This window comes from Rhinatrema bivittatum, chromosome 2 (genome assembly GCF_901001135.1).
Source record: "Rhinatrema bivittatum chromosome 2, aRhiBiv1.1, whole genome shotgun sequence".
NCBI classification, from domain to species: Eukaryota; Metazoa; Chordata; class Amphibia; order Gymnophiona; family Rhinatrematidae; genus Rhinatrema; species Rhinatrema bivittatum.
Genome location: NC_042616.1, coordinates 480,617,324 through 480,633,761, shown reverse-complemented (window position 1 = coordinate 480,633,761; position 16,438 = coordinate 480,617,324). Strand labels below are relative to the sequence as shown.

Sequence of the window (16,438 nt, the reverse complement as noted above, 5' to 3'; positions counted from 1 at the left end):
TGTGAGTTAACTTAAAAAATCTGCATTAATGCAAAAAAATCCTTTAAGAAGTGCCTTAAAACAGATGTAAGAAGTGCTTGAAGTTGGAACAAGTATGACCACAATGACTTTGCATGCAAGACTGGTATAGGACATACTGACTTGGGCACAATCTTACATGCAAGGTTATTTGGGCAAGGTATGCCAAGTGAAATCAAACAGTAAGCACCAATGTATCCTTTTTTTTTATTATTGAGCAGAATATCTCACAGCCTTTCATAGTACTTTTTAAAAAAATTTCAGTAAACGGGTCTGTCTGCAATTAGTAAGAAATGTGACAACCTTTCTTTTCCCTATCTAACCAAATAAGCTGAACCTCCAAATCAAAACTCTTGGGAAGTTAGGTTTTAGGCATTGTTTTAGTGTCTTGAACTATTGTAATTACAGAATATTTAACCATGAGCCAATCCTTCTACAAGTACATTTTAAACAGCCTGTCAGTCTGCCTGCTGCCTGTTCTCCGGCCTGAGGCATTGCTGGTTTGCTCTCATCTCAGTGCATTCTGATTCCAGAAATCCAGAATGAAGATTTATACTGGGAATACTGAGTTAGCATAAAATAGCCAATAACAATTTACCCAGCTGTATTCCAAACTCTGCATCACAGAAACAGAAAACTAGGGCTTTAGTACTGATTAGTGAAGACACTAAGAGGTCTATATTAAAAAAGCATTTAGTCAGATAATTCAGAAGTTCCAGCTAAATGAAGATTTGGGAACTTATTTGACTAAATTCTAGCCAGCTAGAATTTAGCCAAATAATCCGGGGATGTAACTGGGAGGAGTTATTCAAAGCAAGCCGGATAACTAGCCAGATAAGTGTGGTTAGGCCGAAGAGCTGTCCTAAAGTTAGCTGGCTAACTGTAAGAAAGCTGACTATATTTAATAGTGTGGCTGCAAAGTTAGCCAGATAAAATTAAGTGGTTAAGGCCTGGATTTATCAAAATGCACTAAATATCGCATGCGATAAGAAAAGGGGTGTGTTTTATGGTAATAGCCTATTTATTACAAAGTGCGCTGTCTTAACACGTCACATAGATATTACCACAGAGTGTAATAAAGGTTTAGCAGGAAGGAAAGAGAGAGAGAGAGAGAGAGATATAAGGCTCTTATACTATTTATACTTTTATATAAAGCCCACCTAGTACCACAAGGTGAGGTTTAGGTAGTAGTGTAGGGGTTAGGGGCCACTTTGACATTCAGAGTGAGACATATGATCAGAACAGTACACTCTGGTGAAGATTTGATGTCCTTCGATTTGGGAAACTCACCCAAAGATGAGATTTATACAATGTTCTCTCAACCTAGCTTGATGTTACCCAGGTAGAGAGAGTCCATCAAGATAGGTTGAGAGAACATTGTACAAATCTCATCTTTGGGTGAGTTTCCTCACTCCGAAGGACATCAAATCTTGCACTGTTCTGTTCATTTGTCTCACTCTGAATGTCAAAGTGGCCCCTAACCCTTACACTACTACCTAAACCTCACCTTGTGGTACTAGGTGGGCCTCATATAGAGGTATAAATACCTACATACTATACAAGACTCATAGCTAGTCTCTCTGTCTCTCTCTCTCTCCTTAAAATGCTGATTGCAACGTATGATAAAGCCATATTGCACAGGTAACACAAATGAAAAAGGTGTAGTTAAAACTGTGCAATATAGCTTTGCAAATTACAAAGCCAGCCCACTTGGCCAGAAATCTCACCACTTTTCCTAATTTGCATTGTGCCATGCGCTATGATGCTTTTGACATGCATTAAAGGCATTTTTCGCATGCGAAAATGCCATAAAGCACTTTGATAAATGACCCCCTAACTTTGCTATCCGGACTATGAGTGAATGTGTATCTCTAAATGTTTTAATATTGAAGTGTGTCAACAAACATAATAAAACACTAGTTCACACTGGTTACCTCTTCTATTCATTAAAATGATATATAACTTACTTTGCTGATTTCATATGATTTGTCTCCATACAGGTTGTTGGCAGTTTTCAACTGATAATTTTGGTTGGTTTTGTTGATTTCAGAGTTTAATGACTTGAATCCAGAAAGGATGATGCTGTTGGTGTCACTGTGGTCTGTCTTTAAAGGAAAACCCCCCCCCACATTTCTCATTTAATTGATTTTAGATTATCATAATATAATTTTGAAGTTCTACAATGCTGGTTTCTAACCTTTTCTTTCTCAAATTCCTAATATTTTATTTTAGCATTGCTGTAGATATATTAGCATAATAGAAGTGGAATCCTTTTTCTTTACTTGCTTTTTTTTAAATTATTTATTTATTGGATTTTCAAAAAACAATTATACAGAACAAAATCGTTCTTTACTTGCTTTTATTCAATTTTTCACCTCCTTTGCCTGTGTTAGCTCAAGGTTAGGGACAATCAAACATCATACATTATAACAATCTATACTAAAAAACACAATAAAGAAGTTTTATAAGATCAAGAGTTTTATAAGATCAGCAGTAGCCTAATTAGATGCTATATAGTCTGATAAATACAATAAAAGTACTAGCATAGTCAAGTAATAAAATCAGATTATTCTATGGCAGAATTTCCATTACTCATATACAGTGTTAATTTCATCAAAGTGTCATCAGTGGCATAGTAACTTTGAAGATGCTTGATGATATTATAATATGTACTAGCAATTCTGAAACATCAAATAAATTAGTTGAACATCTGATGAAAAAACAAACATTTTTTAAAAGCACTATTTGCATTTGGTCCACCAAATTTAACAATATGTATAGTACTGCCTCAGAAGACCCTTGACCTGTGTGTAAAACTATTAATATACACTTGTATATAATTGCCTTCATTCACAATACACCAGATCCTGGAAAATAATCCCAAATCAGAATAGATATGGTTCTCCAAAGAGGTGACTGGAAAAAAATAAAAGCATAAAGATCAGCATTCAAAAAGTACAGTAGCTCTCAAAAAGAACACAGGGAAGAACATCTGATAAAGTTAAAAGAGATGAAGAACAATATCAGGATGGCAAAATTGCAAGCGTTTGAAAAGATAACTCAAGAGATAAAGTGAGGTGACAAGACATTTTACAGATATGCCAGCAAAAGGAGGAAGACCACAGGTGGAATCATAAGACTGGAAGGTGAAAAGGAGCCATGTGTGGAGAGACATGAAGACAAATCAGAAATGCTAAGCAAATATTTCTGTTCGATATTTGTCACCGTTGTCAAGAATACATATAGGAATGGGATAGATACGACACCATTTATGCAAGAAAGTGTTTGCAAGGAACTAGCCATATTGAGAGTGGACAAAACCATGGAGCGGGATGGCATGCAACCTAGGATATTAACAGGATAGGTTCTGGCAGGTTGGCTGAAAGATCTGTTTAATAGATTCCTGGAGACGGGAGTGGTTCCACAGGACTGGAGAAGGCAGATGTAGTTCTTTTTCTTAAATGTGATAACAGAGGAGACATCAGTGAATAGTGGAATGCATAAAAGATTGGTCCTGGTGCCCAATTGTGTTCAATATATTTGTGAGAAATATTGTGGAAGGGTTAGAACAAAATGTTTATCTTTTTGCAGATTACACCAAGATCTGCAACAATCTGCGGGAGCAGCCAACATGAGAAGTGATCCAAGAAAACTTGAGAATGATCAAATACTTGGCAGTTAAGATTCAATATAAAAAAAATGCAGAGCCATGCATTTGGAGTGTAGAAAGCCAAATGAGCTGAATGATATGGTGGGAGAGAAATGGATGTGCACAGACTTGGAGAAACCTGGGGGTGGTAGTGTCTGATGATCTCAAGGAAGTAGAACAGCATGGCAAGGTGGTGGCTAGAGCCAGAAGAATGCTGGCATGCATAAGGAGCGTCATAACCAGCAGAAAAAAACGAAGTGATTGGACCTCTATGAAGGTCATTGAAATGGCCCCATCTAGAATACTGTGTTCAGTTCTGGAGATTGCATATGAAAAAGGATAGAGAGATGCTATAGGTGGTCCAGAGAAAGGCAATCAACATAGTATGGGATTTGCATGAGAAGCCATATGAGATGAGACCTGAGGATCTAAACTTGCATACCCTAGAGGAGAGGAGTAATGGGGAGATGTGATACAGACATTTAAATACATGAATATTAATAATGCACAAGAAGCAAAATTTTTCAATGGAAAGGAAGTTCTAGAACGAGGGGGACATAATATAAAGCTCTGATATGGTAGACTCAGGACCAGGAGTGTAACCAGAACTGAATTTTTGGAAACGTCTAAGGAAGGCCTAAGGTTAACTTAGGGGGTAGGGGGGTTGTGCTATCCTCCAACCCTGACCCTATCCTTTACCCTGTGGATCTTCATGGCAATGGCTACAAAACCATTTAATTTCTGGCAACACTGTATCATCTTTGTCTTTTTCACTCTCTTCTTGCCTGACTATCTCTCACTATCCCTCTGTGGTTATGGCAGCTACTTTATGCAAGTGTTAATCTCTCAGGTGAGCGTTTATGTAAACAGGTTTCCAAACAGCCAAGCATTCCTGAACTGTTAAAGTGCTGAGAAGAAGGGGGATGATTACCTGCGAAAAGTAAACAAAAAGATTTTGATGGCCTAAAATCTGTACAGGACTAGACAATAGGCAGTGTTGTTTCCCTGTTGAAGTTAGCCTTTTAAAAGACACAAGGGATCGTGGATTGGCAATGATTCCAGTGCCTCTAACTGCTGTATCCTCAAGGGCTGACTCAGATGTGCCATGATCTTTCTGCTAGGAAAAGGGGCCTGAGCCAAATGTGAAGAGGGCACAGGCCCTCGAGACTTCCTTGTAGCTATAGCCTTTCTCAGAAACAACATCAGAAAATATTTTTTCATGGAAAGGGTGGGGGATGCCTAGAATGTCCTCCCAATGGAGGTGGTGGAGACAAAAAAAGTAACTGAATTCAAAAAGCCACGAGATAAATACAGAGGATTCCTAGTAGCATTGCAAATGACAGCAGAGAAAGACTAAAATGGCCCATACAGCCTGCCCAGCAAGGTTTATAAGGTTGTAATCATCACTTTATACAGATTATCTCCATGCCTTCTGTTTAGGTTTGTAAGTGCTGATCTGTAGGCAGGGACGGCAGAAGCACTAGGTAAGCTAGGCCTGGGCCTAGGGTGCTGATCATTAGGGGGCACCACCACTTGCGAGCCAATGAGGCAGGGTGAGGTGGCCGCTTCAGGTGGCAGAATTTTGAAGGGTTAAAACGTGCCCCTTCAAAATTCTGCAGAGCCTCCACCTCACTCTGCCTTACCCCTGTCGCGCCACCCTCCCGATCCCCCCCAAGACTCACGAAAACACCTGGTGTTCCTGCGGGGGCCCTGGGAGCGATGTGCTGCTCCTGGGCCATTGGCTGCCACTAACATAAGAACATAAGAACATAAGAAATTGCCATGCTGGGTCAGGCCAAGGGTCCATCAAGCCCAGCATCCTGTTTCCTACAGAGGCCAAAACCAGGCCACAAGAACCTGGCAATTACCCAAACACTAAGAAGAAATGACGCTGGTGGCCTTTAGCCCCTACCATGTGACAGGAGCTACTGGTGCCATTAGCTGGCCCCTGTCACATAGTAGGGGCAATGGACGGCCCGCAGATCACTCCCAGGCTCCTCACTGGAGCACCAGGGGTTTTCATGAGTCTTGGGGGGGGGGGGGGGGCAGGGGGGTGGAGGGGTTATTTTATTTAAATTTAGTTGGGCGGCGCAGGGAGTGGGGGAACGGCAACATGTAGTCCCTGACCCTGGAGTTGGGGCTGCGACCGGGGGTGGGGAAGGGGTGTCAGCACGACTGGGTGGGTGGCACAAGGCAGAAGGTGCCTAGGATGCCTAATGCTCTTGCACCAGCCCTGTGTGTAGGTTATCTTGTGTTTTTAGTTTAGCATTTTAACTACTGCTCCTTGCAGGTTACCCTTCGGTTTTCTTTTTAGGGTTGTAACTGTTGTTCCATGCAGGTTACCCCTATGCCTTTCTTGGAATCACTTTTGTGGCAAGAGGATGGTAACCTACATGGAGCCATAATCATAAACTAAACAGAAGGCATGGGGGTAATCTATACAGAGCGGCAGTTACAATTAAAAAAAGCAGTGGTACAACTTGAGAGATTGGATGAGGGACATGGGAGGAAATGGAGAATGAATATTGGGTTTTATGTGGGAATTTGTATGTGCATCTGCCCTGGGTGGATGGGTCACTCTTGGGCAGACTAGTCATTTTGGTCTTTTTTCTGTCATCATTTACTATATTATGCATTTTAAACACTAAAAAAAAAAAAAAAAAAGACACTGAGAAACCAAGTTAAAGAAAATCTAATCAAATAAAACATAGCTTGCTCTAAGAAGTTTGAAGATTCTTGTTCATAGGGTACCACTATTTTATAATCTACCTTGTGGGTGGGAAAATGATAGTCCGGCTTTTGTGCTTGTTGTTCCTTGTCACAGGGGGCTGGTGGTGTTGTGCTTTCCAGATAACTTTCATCTCCTTGAACTTGGTTAAAGTGAAGCACCTGCATTTGCAGAAGCAAATGGAATAAATGCACCAAAAGTTAATTTGACAGACATGATCTTAAAATAAGGTCTTTTTGGCAGCATTAAAAAAAACCCAGCTCTTTTTTTACTTTAAGGATAAATCTATCATCATCATCATCATCATGTACCATTTTCAAAATGAAAGTTGACAATTACAGTGCTCCAGGTCTTTCTGTGCGCAATCTTCCTTTTCGTTTCCCTCGTGTTTATCAAGACAACATTTTTTTTAAGGATGCCACCCCAGACTGTCTCTACTTTCCTTTCTCTGTTTTGCTGTCTATCATGCCCTCTTGTACTAAATAACCTAAGGGCCTGATTCATCAAGGTATTTTCCCATAGACACAGAATGGGAGAAAAGCCTTAATGAATCATGCAGTTAGATCTATGGTTACAAATATGGTGAGGTGCTTGGCTTATATAGATAGGAAATGCTTGACAGTGCTTATGTTGGGAAAATGGTGACAGGTCAAGGCATGCTACCATATATTTGACTCAAGGTACTGGATTTCATCGAACAAGGATGTCAGTGATGTAGCAGTTGTTCACTTTGCTCCCTTTTGGAGGTCTGGGGTTTGCTGGCACAGGCTTCCTAGTTTGAAAATTGAAATATGCTTTTTGTGGTCATCGTTAAAAATATATAAGGTCAACAAAAGAGAGGGAGAGAGAGGGAGAGAGATAGCAACAAAGAAAAGTAACATGACGCTTTTAGGGATTTAGGATCTGCTGCTGCCCTTGAGCTCTCCTGAGTGTTTTATTTCACCCTAGAGCTTTCTTTTTGTATGCTGGACACAAAAAGAATCATATTTGTTAAACATTTGTATTTATTAGGCAGAATGATAACCATATTTTCCCTGTTAAAAGGAGAGCAGGCTTAGGAATTTGGACTCAAATTCTGAGATTATTAATAGATAATATCAGCTATTGCTTAACTACAGCACTTTGCTATTGAATCACTACCTAAAGTGTAAAATATGAAAGAGGGCTGTGTTTTCTTTAGATAAGGCTTCTTCCTTAGTTTTTTTTTTTTTTTGTTTAAGAGGCTCCTCATTACACCACTTACTGAGGCTCTCTTGTTGCCTAGTGTTTGCATTCATTAAGGATTTCTGCAATGTTTAGCTCTTGTTAGTCATGAGAAAGTGAATTCTTTAGCTAGCCAACAGTCTTCTTTTTGTTGTCATAAAAGGTTTATTTTATTTGGTTTAAATACTCCACCATCTCAGGTGTGGACAACCACCTCCTCTCGTTTACCCATGATTAACCATCAATTCTCCCTATTTCCCCATCCCCCTATCCACAACTGCTCCCATTGCATTTGTAAGAAACAACCTGTCACACCAACATGTGCAAAGAAGAACTTTTTTGAATGGATATGGCTGCAGCATGGGCCAATGCATAGCATACAATAATTCTATTACCAAACATCATTTAATAATTACTAACATATTCTCAATGCCCTTGACTGCAAAATTTCAATTCATCAAATTGCTCTATAGAATCATGCTACAGTAACATAGTGCCATTGAGGTGACGCAGGGCCATCGAAGCCTCGCCCCCTCAGGTTATCCTACCATTTGATCCTTGATTACCGATGGAAATTCTCTGTAAAGTAATAAGGCCCTGGTCTGTAAAAGAGCAGGGGTCATTCATTACACATGCCATCAGAATTAAGGGTAGTATATAGACCAATCCCGGCCGTCGAAGCCAAAGACTTGAGAGGCAACTTGTCTCCCTCCCACCCACTGTTGCAACGTAGAAGCAGAATACCACATTACTTGATATTCCCTGTCTGGCCAGCCTCCAAACATTCCACATACTGTGCACCCCAGGACATGGTCAAACTCGCCGCAAGCCTCATGATAGTGACACCTCACTTGCGAGGGCACCCCACCAACCTAGCTGCAATCATATAAAAAGCATACTGCTACCTAAAGCTCCAAAGCTCAGCAGTCTCATGGTTAATAATAATGCTGTTACTGCATATTGCTGTTGATGGAAAACCCAAGGTGGAAACTACAGATTGGTGTCAACATATGCAATTGTCATTCAGGTATAATAGCACCTGTCGCCATACTACTGCAGAGATAGCAAAGTCCCTCCGAAACCAAAGGAGGATAATTGAAGGTTGACCCCAAGATATGCTATCACCTCCATTCAGGACTGCTAGAACATGCTGTGTATTGCCACATGCCTGTCCAAGCCCTTTCCTGAGCTCCCAGGGGCAGGATTTGCTGCAAGCCATAATAATCAACGGTGACTATAGTATCCTTGAATTGCCTGACCCATAAGGGGTCTAGAGGATGGAAATGAACAAAAGAGTGCATAGGGGTAACCAATAAGCCTTGGTACTGTTGATACAATTCCAACATTGCTCTCTGCTTCAACAGCAGGGAGAAAAGAGGAATTGGATTCAGACAGCAACCAACAAGGACCCAAACGTTTACAGTCTGGAGAACAAATAAACATGGAGATAATTTGCTGATGTGGTTATTACTACCCTTAACCAATAAGCTGGATACTTTTGATGCAAATCCAAGATTACTCTCTGCTTCAATGGCAAGGGGTAAAAGAGAATTAGATTCAGATAGCAACCAATGAGGTGGGCCCTGACCTTTACAGTCTGGGAAACTGATAAGCATGGGGATAACCTGCACGGCGCAGCAGGTACTACCATAAGCTTGCTGAGCAGACTGGATGAACCATTTGGTCCTTTTCTGCTGTCATTCCTATCTTTCTATGTTTCACATTTTTTTCCAACGTAACTGCATAGCACATGTCCCTAAGGGGCTGAAGTGAATGCGAGCAGAAATAAATGTGCTATGGAGACCTTGAAGAAAATGGATAACATCTTTGGTTACAAGGTTGCCAGAGAAACTAGATATGCATGGTGGGAAGCCAGATTCTACGAAGAGGATGCTATAAGCCATCTGAGATGCAAAATAGCACTTCTGTAAAGAAAAACAATAGGAACATGGACTAAGTGGTTAAGGAGAGGTGAAATGCCCACACAAATTGTTGATTGGCAAGAATATATCTGCCAAATTGCATTGTATTGGATCTCCAGACCTTGCAGTAAGAAAATAATAGCCGCCATCATATAGAACCAAGTTGGAAGAGCAGTGGGATGTCGCAGAGAACATGTAGTCACATCCGTGAACTCAGATTATTTATTACTGTTGCGGCAATACCTCGTAAAAGAGAAGAACTGGCGTGAAAGAGCTACTACCAGTGTAATATATATACACCAATTTGACCAGGTAAAATTCTATTGGAAATGACACCTGACCCAGTTAGTGCTTCTCTGTTCTCGTCTGTAGGAATACCCATCTAATGCGGAGGCAGGAATCTTTTCCAATGATAGGATAGATATGGTAGCAGGTCAAATTCACCTGGAACTGCGAACAGAAATAGTATGGGCACCTGAAGACCAAATGTACCAGGAACAATAAATAATTTACAGATCAGAAGCTTGGCGCAAATTTTTATAAAATCGTACACGTAAGACTGCAAATGTGTGTGCTATCTAAAGACCAAGAGACACCTTCTCTACTATAAGGGTTGAATCAATAAGCTAAAGAAAGAAAAGATGCTACACAGAAAATATTGGTGTGCCAGCACTGGAAATAGCCTGTGTTCCCAATCCTGAAGTACAATATTGATTGGCCATTAGCAGATAGAACAGAGACAGTAGGCAAGAATTGTTCAAGGAAATGCAAGTATTTTAACTTGAGAAATATTGTTGCAGCAGAGTGCCATGCTTTTGCAGTCCCATGAAGAAGAAAATTGGAATCAGTACAGGAAAATTAGGATCAATACAGGAAATGATCCTAATGATCTTCTTAATGTTTGGGTAATTGCCAGGTTCTTGTGGCCTGGTTTTGGCCTCTGTTGGAAACAGGATGCTGGGCTTGGTCTGACCCAGCATGGCAATTTCTTATGTTCTTATGTTCTAATGAGTAGCCTCCAGAAAGAGGCAAGTGCCTTAATAATTGCATGAAAACATTAAGGCTGTTGAAACCCTTAACAGAAGGCATAGGGTAACTGGCACAGAGCAGCAACTACTACTACCCTTTATGGAAGGCATGGGGAAGCAATCCCATATGATCTATTCTCTCTCTCTCTCTCTATTTTTTTTAATACAACACCATCACGCAAACCCCAGCTGGCAGATCATGCAAAGCACCCCACAGACCTCTCAGTATCTGAGTTCCCCACAATCCAAAAGCATTCACCATGGCAGCCACCTGCTGTAATGATAGGACCCAAGCATGGATCTGTCTGGGACATGCAGCCATGTACCTCTTGGCCTTCCCGTTCCATTGCACACCATCGCAGGCCAAAAATGAGTCACTCAAAGTCCTCCCAACTTAGCTGAGTCCTTGTCCTCGTGATCTCAGTAGCCCGCACACCACAAAGGCCTCTGCTGCATGCTGACTTCAGTCTGATAGCCCAGAACCATAGCAACAGAAACTTTAGGCCCCCTCTGAACACAAGGCCTGCCTCCCTGCTTTGACAGAAGCTTGCAGACTGAATCAGCACCCGCAACCATGGAAAAACTGTCCAGTAGGCTGTTTTCTTTTTTCTTTTTTCTTTTTTTTAAATAAATCTTAATGAGGGAAGCAACACTGAAGCAACAGAGGGTCAGGTGGCACCACAGACCTGGGGAATATATGACTGCATCTATTGGGCCCCCTTCTCTCTCTCTTATCTATCCTGCACCAGTCTCCCTTTCCATGAATAACATAGCCACATAAACTCGTGAATCCCAACATGACATGCTTGAGTGGAAAAAGAGGCGCTGAAGCCGGCGAGGGAAGGCGCACTGCTTTCTGTATGCTGGCCGTATAGAGGCCCCTTCACCAGCTGGGAAATTGGCTGTGCTCCTTGCCGGGAGGGGTGTGTGTCTGTGTGTCTCTGTTCAAGCTGCAGGAGCCCCAGGACGTCCCACCCAAACAGAAAAGAGTTTCCACACACTGCAGGAAGGAGGAAACTGGCAGCCCTCTAGACCTCCACCACCCCCCTAACCAAGCTGCCCTTTAAATCACGCTTGCCAATTTTTTTCCTTACCCCTTTGTTGCCGCAAGCTGTGAACCTGTCTCCCACTCCCTGCATCAGCTGCCTGTAAAGCTCAGAACCATCCTGCTGCTCTTGTGAGGCGGGGGAGGGGGCAGCACAGGAGGCCCGGCCTAGTAGGAGAAGTGGGGGATCGAGGCTGCCCACACCGCGGGCTGGCCAGGCCCTGTGTGTGTACTGCAAGGCAACAACTGTGGCTGCCTCGGCGGGCCCGCTGCAATGGGTCACCCCCCTCCCGCAGGGCCCACATGCTTCTGTGGTGAGCCCCTCGATACCCCCACACTACTAGAGATGTAAATCGGCAGCCATGGACCAGGGTAATCGCTGCGATCAGCAGAAGCACATGATCCGAGGTAAAGGGGGGGGGGGGGGGGCAGAACGGTGATGGCCTGAAATGCGAACAATCACATTTCATCCTGCCCCAAAGCCAGAAGCCTGTTCCTGTGGATGGGCTGTCAGGCATGAAGAGGCCTCCGGCATTAAAACGACGCCCAACCAAATCGCATGCGCTGGAGGCCCACTGCTCCTGCACGCCTGCCTCCCCCAAACCGTGAGCCAGCGACACTCCCATGACTGCCAGCCCACTTGTGCCTTTCAACTGCAGACACAGAGGCCCACAGGCCTCTGCCAAGAAGGCCAAAGATAGGCCATGGGGTGGAAGGGCAAAGGACACGAGCCCTCACCTTGAAAAATTGCCCCAGAAAAGAGGCTAGTGGGTGGGCTGAACCTTCTTTAAATCAAGCTTGCCAGCCCCACCGCCCCAGCCTCTGTCCTCTCCCTTGCTCCGGAGGCAGAGCACCTCACCGGCTGTGGCCTTAACAGAGGTGCGTCGGCTCCTTTAATGGAGGTTTCGAATTCTACTTGACTGGAGATTTACTTTTCCTCTGTTCTTACTGTGCATTCTGAGTTAGTTGTTTAGGGATTTGATGACCTGCTATTAGTAAGTAAGAGTCAGTAATCTATAGTTTGATTAGTTGCCAGATTTAAGGGCTGATTCACAAAGCTGCAATAAGTTGTTATTTGGAAAACCCGCTCTATTTACCACCCTTTCCATTTTATGCAATGGGGGATATTCACTAATAACATGGGTTTTCCACGTTACTGCATTTTCATCACTCAGCCCCCCTTGATGTTGTTAACATAATCACATAATGATAATAAATAAGGGACCGAGCACAGGAAACGATATGTAATAAGGCTGTCTAGTAGTGGTATAGAAATGATAAATGTTAGTAAGAATAGCTGTCAGTTCTGTCAGTGGCTACTTGTGACATCACCAAACATGAAACTGTTAGTTAAAACAGTAGTACAATTCAAGAACATATGGGACAAGCACACTGACCTTTAGTGATAGAGAAGAAGTGCAAAGTGAGAGATTGAGCAGAGTTTGCAGTAGGAAGGGAAATGGATGTTGATTTGTGTTTTTAAAATTACTCTTTGTAACAAGTTAATGTGCTTCATTAATCCTGTGTTCATTGGCACTCTAAAACTGAAAAAAAAAAAAATTATTTTCTAACTTGCCCATCTGTGAAAATGAAACCTCTTGAATCGATTCACAACATTCTCATGTTTGGAATATTATATTTTATTCAGTAAAGTGCCAGTTTAATTTACATTTTATGGTAAAGAATATCTTTCTATTCATTTATAACTTGCACATTTCATTTCAAACCCTTTCTAAAATATTGAGGTTTTGGAAAGATGCCTGAAAACACCATTGGTGGAGTTGCTCATGTCTCAGCATAGTCTCAGCTCTCGACTTGTTAGATTGTGCATGATCTTAGCAACAATAGCTTTAATAACACTTGAGCGATTACAAAAAATCTTAACTCTTCTACCTGATGTCTCAAAGATCCACAGTGAGTAACTAAGGGCCTCATTTTTCAAGGAGTTACTGCATGTGATAATGCTGCAAATCACTTGGCCCATAACTACACCTCTTTCATTTGTGTTACAGGCTGGTAAAGGTTTATCACAGTTCATGATGGGGGGGGGGGAGGGAGAGAGAGAGAGAGAGAGAGAGAGAGAGAGAGAGAGAGAGAGAGAGAGAGAGAGAGAGAGAGAGAAGCTTACCATAGGGCCTCCTCCCTAGACAGGTATTTGTATCCCTATGGGAGGCCCACCTAGTAACTCGAGGTGAGGGTTAAGTAGTAGTGTAGGGGGTTAGGGGCCACTTTCACATTCAACGTGAGATGTACGAACAGAACAGTGGTCTCTTGTGAAGATTTGATGACCTACGGAGTGAGGAAACTCACTCCAAGATGAGATTTGTGCAATGTTCTCTCAACCTAGCCTGATGAACATCAAGCTGAGAGAACATCAAGCTAGGTTGAGAGAACATTGCACAATCATACACATGATCCCAAACTCCTCTCCCTACCCAGTCCCCAGCAGTTTTATTATTCAGCCCCATCCAGAACCTCAGTACCCAGCACTTTTGCTCCCCAGCCTGCTTTCCCCACCCAGAGCCCCCAGCAACCAGCAGTCTTATTCCACAGTTCCTCTCCTCTCCCCCCAAGACCCCAGTCATGCTCCCTAATTCCCTCTATCCACCCCCCAGCAGTCATGCTTCCCAGTCCCCTCTCCTCACCCAGACTCCAAGTAGTCATGTTCCCTAGCCCCCTTCCCCCCCCCCACATCCCCCAGACCCCAGCCGTCATGCTCCCCAGTCCCCTCTCCCCACCCAGACCTTACAGTCCCCAGCAGTCATGCTCTCCAATCCCACCAGCAGTCTTTTTCCACTCCCCTTCAAGATCTCCCCTTAGTCATGCTCCCCAGTCCCCTCTCCTCACTCAGCTCCCCATTCCCTGGCAGTCCTGTTCCACAGCCCCTCACCTCTCCCCTCAAGACCCCCAGTCATGCTCCCCAGTTCCCTTTCCCCATCCTCCAGCAGTCATGTTTCCCAGTCCCCTCTCTCTATCCAGACCCCTACAGTCATGTTTTTACCTACCTCTGCCATCTGGGTTGCACTGTTGCCTCTGGCTCCTTGGTACACCATTCCTAGAGCTCCAAAGATGCTCCATGAGGAAAAGAGGATGTTTTTGCTTTCATTTTTCGCCAGTTGTTTAAACAGGTCAAGAGTAAAGGAGGTATTTGCTCCACTGAGTTCTTCCATTATTGTTTTTAAAGGTTCAGCAATCTAGAATAGGAAAAACAATGTTTAGCGAAATTAATTTCATCAAAATGTTTTATTATTCGTATTGGACCACTCAAATGCAGATATTAATCACAGAGATCAAAAGCAAACTATTTTGAGAATCCACATATTTATATCTTTTAAGAATACACACACACACATTTGTGTATTTTAATAAATTTTTATTTTAATATTTGGTTCTGCAAATAGGTATACGTTTTCTACTCTTCTCATTCTTTCTGTCTTTCTCTATATATATCTACACACACATACTGACACAGAATTGCCTGTTCTTCAAAGAGGGATGTGTGTGTGTGTTGTGTGTTTGTGTATGTTTGTAATGGGCCGGATTTTAAATCACTTACACACATAAAACCCGGGGGTTTACGCGCGTGGCCAGGCCTTAGGCGTGCCGGGTCAATTTTCAAAGGGCCCGGCCACGCGGGTAAACCCCCAGGACACATGTAAGTTCCGGGGTTAGCAAAAGGGGCGGTCCGGGGGCGGGGTTGGGTGGGGCTAGAGGCGCCCGGCACACGGCCATTTGCCGCTGTGCCGGAGGATCATGAGCCGACAAGGTGCCGGCTCACGCAGCTCGTTCCTGCTCAGAAGCAGGAGCAAAAGGTAGGATAAAGAATTTGGGGGCATTTAGGATAGGGATAGGGATAGGGGGAGGGCAGGATAGGGGAAGGGAAGGGAGGTTAGGCTAGGAGGTTGGGAGGAATGTGAGGGAACTGGGGAAGGCCCCGATGTGTCGCCTCGCGAATTTGCAAAATGATTCCCCCCTTGCGCGCGCCGACCTGGCTTTTTATAACATGCTGGTGCCAGCGCGCACATGTTATAAAATCGCACGTCCATGTGTGCGCGCCGGGTAGCCCACGCATATGGACTCGTGAGCGCAATGTTTTAAAATCTACCCCAATGTGTTTCTTTGCACGTGTGTTAGAATGTTTGAGTTTTGTGAGTATGTGTTGTATGTGTGCATATTCAGGTGACTTTTAAAAGGAGTTACACGCATAAATGTAACATACTATCATAGCAACTTTGGAAAGCCATTTACCCATGTAAAATGCACTTACACAAGTTAATCCTATGGACAATTCAATGGCATATATTGTAGCCATTTTCAAATGTCCACCAACTCGAGTAAAGTGCATTTACATGTGTACAATCCAATTTTAATCAAGCAAATGCTTTTAAAAATTAGGCCCATTGTGTGTTCATATGTGAGTTGATGTTGGGGTATTTATGTATATGTGTTGTAGCTGTGTATGTATATGAGTGTTTCATAAGAACATAAGGACAAAAGAATTGCTGTGCTAGGTAAGGCCAATGGTGTAGCGACAATGGCCAATCTAGATTGTTATTGCAATCCCTAAATCTGCTTGGCTAATAATTGCTAATGAGCCTATCCTTCAGAAACCTCCCCAAACCTTTTTTAAGCTGAGTTATAATACTAGACCACATTCAACAATTATGGAATGGTTATTTAGTTTTTCAGTTTACTTGTCCATACCACTTGTTTTATAAACCTCTATTGTATCCCCTCTCAACTGTGTCTTCTCTGAGTTGCAGAGGCCTAAACTATTTATCCTTTCCTCATACGGGAATCCTTCCATCCCCTTTATCATTTTTATTATTCTTCTCTGTACCTTTC

At 42.8% G+C, this 16,438-nt stretch overlaps 1 protein-coding gene across 1 annotated transcript in view; it reads right to left on the bottom strand.

Annotated features, from left to right (window-relative positions):
* The window catches only part of LOC115085001 (serpin B10-like), a 72,640-nt gene that overhangs the window by 46,266 nt on the left and 9,936 nt on the right, over window positions 1–16,438 (bottom strand). The window contains exons 2-4 of the mRNA XM_029590506.1: window positions 14,599–14,787; window positions 6,437–6,556; window positions 1,986–2,123 (exon numbers count right to left, since the gene is read on the bottom strand). Coding sequence (XP_029446366.1) covers window positions 1,986–2,123; window positions 6,437–6,556; window positions 14,599–14,763 — 423 coding nt within the window. The 5' untranslated portion in view covers window positions 14,764–14,787. The remainder of the gene's footprint in view (window positions 1–1,985; window positions 2,124–6,436; window positions 6,557–14,598; window positions 14,788–16,438) is intronic.